The sequence below is a fragment of the Quercus lobata genome, chromosome 8 (genome assembly GCF_001633185.2).
Source record: "Quercus lobata isolate SW786 chromosome 8, ValleyOak3.0 Primary Assembly, whole genome shotgun sequence".
Taxonomy (NCBI): Eukaryota; Viridiplantae; Streptophyta; class Magnoliopsida; order Fagales; family Fagaceae; genus Quercus; species Quercus lobata.
The window spans coordinates 43,463,741-43,469,981 of NC_044911.1; the positions used below are offsets into that span (position 1 = coordinate 43,463,741).

General features: G+C 33.8%; 1 protein-coding gene across 1 annotated transcript; it reads right to left on the reverse strand.

Moving 5' to 3' along the window:
- Nucleotides 1–2,278: 2,278 nt before the first annotated feature.
- Nucleotides 2,279–4,760, reverse strand: LOC115956918 (ankyrin repeat-containing protein BDA1-like). Its single transcript, XM_031075178.1, has 2 exons — nucleotides 4,416–4,760; nucleotides 2,279–3,923 (listed from the first exon to the last, which is right to left on the reverse strand). Exons 1-2 carry the CDS (start codon nucleotides 4,758–4,760, stop codon nucleotides 3,234–3,236), a joined length of 1,035 nt encoding a protein of 344 aa, XP_030931038.1. The 3' UTR covers nucleotides 2,279–3,233.
- Nucleotides 4,761–6,241: the final 1,481 nt, after the last annotated feature.

Below are 6,241 nucleotides of genomic sequence, written 5' to 3' on the forward strand. Positions count from 1 at the left end.
ACCCAGACAGCTGCTAAACAAAACCCTACCCACAAGAGAAGAAAAAAGTTACAAATTTTAATTCCAGCCGTTCTCTTCGATTCTCTCGTCACGCGCACCCACAACCTCAACTCAGCGGCGGCGCTTCTTCTCTTCCAATCCAACTTGGCAGCGCCACCCACAATCTTCAGGTTCTCTCTTTACATAGGATTAACGCTGATATGGGTTTATATTATTTCTCTAAACTTTGTGGGTTTATGCTGTTGTAGTTTTGTTTGAGTTTCGATTCTTATATATGTGACAATATAATCTTTACACTTTTGAGTTTGGGGGGTGTTCGGACTTGAAACTTGAGAGAGACGTGGGAACCCTTATCCATAAGTTGGGATGAGGTTAGATTTGGTTGGGAGGGTTGGGGGACACGATACTATGAACCTATGGACTTGGTAGATTATTATTTTTTTCAACCAACTTGGCAGTAAGAACACCAATTTCACCATCAATTATAGATTTATAGTTTTAGTTAATTAGACACTTTTGATAAAGAACACCAACTTCACCAATTTCTGATAATGATGTGCAAATTTTTATTCCTACTCAGATCCCAAATCACTCTAGTTTGTTGCTGATTCGAGTCTTGGCATCTGTGGTTCTTTTATTAGAAGTTCTGTTTGAATTACCTGTAATCTTTCTTTTCCCTCTCTTTTGCTTGGTTGTTTGTACGGCTGGGACTTATCCATATCATAAATCTTGCTACAAGGAGAATTACCACCCAAAATGTGATGTTTGCAAGCACTTTGTAAGTATCTCTTGAATGAACAATATATGTCTTCATTCTGATTTTGCATAACTTTGTTCGAGTTAGGTTATAGTTTCCTAACACGGGCAACTCTCATTCCCTTGGTGCTGATTTTTCCAGTTCATATTACTCTATCTGCAACCATAATTTTTCATTCTAGCTATGGTTTTCCTTAGTTACTTGTCTGTTGTTTGGGATTTAGCATTTGTGGTTTCAGTACTAGAAGAAAAATGTGGAATTGATGCACTAGGAAGGGCTGCAGAGCTAGTAAAGGGCTTTAAGTTAAGTGGGTTTTTTCTTAATATTGTGTTTGGAATACTTTCCTTGTCCTTTTCCCTCTTGGCCTAATCTATCTTGCTTTGTAATAATCATATTTCTGTTTGCGTTGTACTTGTGTATTTCCAGTTTGAGGGTTCACTACAATGAGGTATGAAATTTGGAGTTATCAAACCTGATATTACCATGTTAGATGTAGTAAAATGTTTAAAATTATATGATCAAATATATATTCAATAAGTAGCATATGCCCTTGTGATGCATGCATGATACACCAAAAATTTGCTCCCCCGTACTCACTGATATTTTTCATTTCATCATAGTCCATTTTGCTGACTTAAAAATTTATTTCCCGAATCTAAGAATACACATAATGACACATCACTTGAAATTTTAAAAATTTGGAATTCAAGGCACCCTAGGGTCCTTCCAGATGTTTAAATTCAATTTGTTACCCCCAGTGATGCATCCTCTGCTCATCAATATAGGCTTGGCCTTTTTTGTGCCTTTTCACAATAAAAAAAATTCTGTTTTGAGTTCCTTCTTTAAGCCATTCATTAGTGATGCCATATTTTCTGCTCTTGTTAAGAAAGAAGAATAGAAGTTATTATTCAAATAAAGACTCAGCAAAGATGACAGAATAGAGTTTAAATTCATTTAGGAATGGGTGTAAAACACCACATTTACACCATAACACCATCTAATGACAATGGGGTTTGTGAAATGCTCAGCTATGATTGTGTTTGGCATTTTATATTTCTTAGATTGCGACAAGCTAATGTGGCACATTGAGATTGAAGAGTGTAAAATAGAGGTTTACACATCATCCATATTGAAAATGCACTTTATATTAAAACTAGAAAAAAAATTGGTACGGTATTTGCTTAACCTGCTTCTTTATAAACAGTGTCTAATTTTTGTAGGAGAACTAGTCGAAACGTTTGTGATACAAGTTTGCATCAAAATCTAGTGCTTTAAACAGAAAATGAACAACGTTCCAAAATGATAGAAAATGCTGGAAAAATTCCACTACATGATTATTTTTGGCCACTCGAATGACTGATTTGTATAAAATGATGATTGAGACAATAGTTTATGATTTAGTGAATTGTTTTGTTTTGTTTTTTTTTTTTTTTTTTAATGAATGGGAGATTGAATGTTTATCTTTAGCTTTTTAGTGAAAAATTCTCTTTTTTTTTTAATTATTATTTTTTATTTTATTGAAAGGGAGACTAAATTTTAATCATTCATGATCACATATGTATGTGTTGTGTGCATGCATGCAATTTAGTGAACTGTCTTTTTTATTGAAAGGGAGACTGAATTTTTATCATTCATGATCACAAATGTATGTGTTGCATGCACACATGCAATGTAGTTGAAAATTAGATTTGTGAAGAATTGGAAAATTAGAGTTGTTGTGGGGCTTTTATGTGGCACCATTCAGAGTAGTGGCACTGCTTGCAGGCTTGTATTAAAAAAATATCGCAAACAGACAACCAATAAAAAAAAATAACTTTATAAAGTTAACGATTTAGGCATTCAGATACATTTTTTTTCTTTTTCTTAAACTATGGTAGTAATTAGTTTTAATTTTTATACTTAAAAAATCACATATACATAGAACAACTTAGAACTCAAGGAAGGACTACCCTAAAACTATTCAAAGCACCAAAAATCAACATACATGTTTCAAATGCATACAGCTCCAAACCATTCAAAGCACCATTCAAAGGACTACCCTAAAACCATTCAAATGCACCAGAAATCTACAAGCTTGGCTTATTTTTTTTTTTTTTTGATTAACTGCAAAGGAATTTTATTGAGAAGGAAACGGATCAATTACAAAATATTGGCTTGCTCCAACAATGTGACATTACAAAAGGATTGAGGAGCAGAACCTAAACCAAAGGAGTTAGCTAGTCTGTTACATAGTGACCAAGATGCTAAGGTATGGGCCGCAACATTAGCTTCTCTAGGAATCCAACTAAATTTGATGTTTGGTATTTATTTTTCCATCAATTCTTCTTCCATGAATGAATCAGCATTGAATCGTGCAGCTAGAAATTAAAAGCACCAAAAATTAACACACACGTTTCAGATGCATACAGGATACAGCTCCAAGCCTCCAAGCTTGGCTTATTTTTCCATCAATTCTTCTTCCATGAATGAATCATCATTAAATCATGTAGCGTTTTAAGAGTCTGGACTTAATCAACCATATTGTAGTTAATAAGAAAATGAGAAGCAGGCTAACATAAATAAAAGGAAAACAAAACCAAATAGGATTTGGGACTATGACCGTCAATGAAGCAAAATAGCAAAAAGAGAGGGAGAAAAAGGCTATGCGGAGTATATCATACTCAAATGGAATGAGAAGAAGAATTGTTACGTATGAGAACATAAATGTCACAGAATTTGAAGCTAAGAACAACCAAAAAGGAAGAAGTCTAAGGCCAATGAGAGTCCCTGCAATCATGGCATGGGACTTATGGATTCCATGTTTACTGGAGCGATCTTCTTGCCAAATTCCCCCAGGAGGGTTGAGTACTTCTTCATAGGTCACTGTTATAAGCAGTGTAGTAACCACCAAAAGTGCATTGCGCTTGTCCTCTGATAAAATCCTCCATTTACGACAGCGGCGTATTAGTGATTCCTCAAGAGATGAGACTATGGAACGTAGGTAACGTGAATAATTATAATCAGGAGGAGATGAATTAGCTAACAAAGCTCCAGCACGCTGTAGAATAACCCTGATCTCGTTGTTGTTTTCTGCTTGTGTTTGTTCTACCAAGATGTCCCCTGCTGTATAACCCTTTAAATTCTTTGCGTTTATATCAACACCAGATTTTAATAACAACCTCACAGCCTGCATAATTTGATCAATGTAAATTAGTCAAGCCTTGAACCCTTATGATAAACCAAATGTGCGTAGGCTTCTTTTTTTAAATAAAAAATTAAAATTATGATTAAAGAAGGAAAAAAAAAAAAGATCATGATGTTTCAATTACTAACAATTCGCAAGCAATGCCAGTGAATCATAAAAGGATTGTGGTTTTTGGGCATGTTTTGGAGTTTTTAACTATATGATCATGCATGCAGTTGGGCGGTAGGATTTTTTCTAATATTTCTTGATTCAAATTAAATTTTGCTAATTTAAATGTGTACAAACTATCACGTCATTTGAAATTTTAATTTACGTAGTAGTCTATACATTGTTTGATATAAAAAATAAAATTATAATCATGAAATGAATTCCCTTCATTCCTAGCAAAATAAAGATCATATTCCTTGATGTCAAAACACAAGTTTTACGATATTTCTTTAGTACGTAAATAATTGAGGAATGGAGAGAGCTTACCTTGGGTTGATTCTTGGATATTGCAATGTGCAACACAATGTTGCCTTCCTCGTTCTTCCAATTCAAGATTTTCCTCTCCCAAAATATGGAATTCTTAGACCTTTTTTGTCTAATCCATTCCACCAAGAATTTAAAAGCCTCCAACTTATTATATTTCAAAGCTATATGTAGAACAGTCTCATTTCGAGTCGTCACATCTTCAATAGAATCGGGACAGATTGAGAGAAATTCAGCCAATAGATCAAGTTGATCATCTACTACTACTGCATAATGCAAAGGAGTAATACCCTCTCTTCCTTTTATACGGACAAGGTCACCATCGACTTGTAGAAGACGACTCACCATTTCGGTATGCTTATATAGTAATGCAAGGTGAATGGGGCTAAACCCTTCTAGATTTGGCTTTCTAGCAAAAGAGGGTTTTAATCTCATCATTTCCATGACAAAAGGTATGTGCCCATTACACGCAGCTATGTGTAAAGGAGTATCAAAAAAAGGAAAATGATCAATGTGGTCCAAAAGACATGCATCCTCTTGAATCAACATGTACAGTGTGTCAACATCACCACATTGTGCAACTTCTTTCAGCCTCTCAATTCTCTCACCCATCCTAGAGAACGTGAATATAGATATAAAGGTAGGGATTTCCTCAATAGTATAACTTTAGAGAGTGGAAATTAATGGTTATGGGCTACAGCAGCAAGCTGGAGTGAAGAAAATGGAGTAATTGAGGAGATTAATGTAACCTGCTAGAGCTAACACCGTCTCTTTTTATAGCGCCTAAAGACTTGAGGAAAATGATCATATATGGCGGCAGAGTCATCTAAGAAGGATAAGGAACCTTCCAACCTTAGTTTCTTTTTCTGGGAAATAAAGTTGTTGATATATCTTTAAAAAAAGACGTGTTAAAGTCAAATTTGTTATATTTGGTAACTCCTTTGTAGAATTTAGCTTTGACTTCTTTTGCCAACGGTTAACTTTGAATAATCAACCGTTTTTTTTTTCTTTAGGTTTGGGAACAATTTATCTAATTTTTTTTTTTTATCAAAAATTTGTTGTTGAAAGTACCATAGAAAAAAGAAAAAAAAAAATTAAGGCAAACCACATTTTCATCATTACATTTTCACGTGATTTTCACATTGGTCCTTATCTTTTATTTTCATCGCTTTTAGTCTCTATTTAGAAAAACACCATCCATTTTATTCCTCTCTGTCAGTACCCTAATAGCAAAGTTCTACATGGCAGACGAAACTATTAAAATAATAATAAAAAATTTTATTTTGGCATTAAAAAATGCTATGTTAGCATCTAAATTTAAAAATTAATTTATTAATTTAACTAAATAAAAAAATTAAAAACAGAAATAAAAATCAAAAATCACATTAATTGAGATTTAAGTGTATCTTAAACAAGAACAATATGAACACAAATCCGAATCTAAGAACACAAAATTAAAATCCAAAAATCATAAACCTAGAAAATAAGAACAAAAAATTAAACTACAGATCTACATCAAATTAAACATAATTAGATCTGGCTTTGTAGTGGGGGCTTCTTCTTTTACTGTTGAAATCCAAGGGGGACTTTGTTGGGACTTTCTGACTAAACATTGAGCGCCGGGCTCTGCATTTTTGGGTTCTTAGATCGAAACCTCGCAGAACCTCTTTGTTATTTCTTTCTTAGCTCTCTGATTTGTGTTTCTGAAGCTCAAAAATCTTAACTTTCTGAAGAAATTTCTAGGTTTTTGCTTTCCACACTTTACCTTCTCTGCAAATCCTATCATTTCAGTTAGTTTTTTTGGTCTTTGCGTCCTGGGGTTTCTTTAT

Excerpts from the sequence above, each read along its gene's own strand:
- LOC115956918 (XM_031075178.1), bottom strand. The coding sequence starts at position 4,760 with ATGGTGAGTCGTCTTCTACAAGTCGATGGTGACCTTGTCCGTATAAAA. Across the intron at positions 3,924-4,415 it reads TATCCAAGAATCAACCCAAG|GCTGTGAGGTTGTTATTAAA; the intron begins GTAAGCTCTCTC and ends CAAATTATGCAG.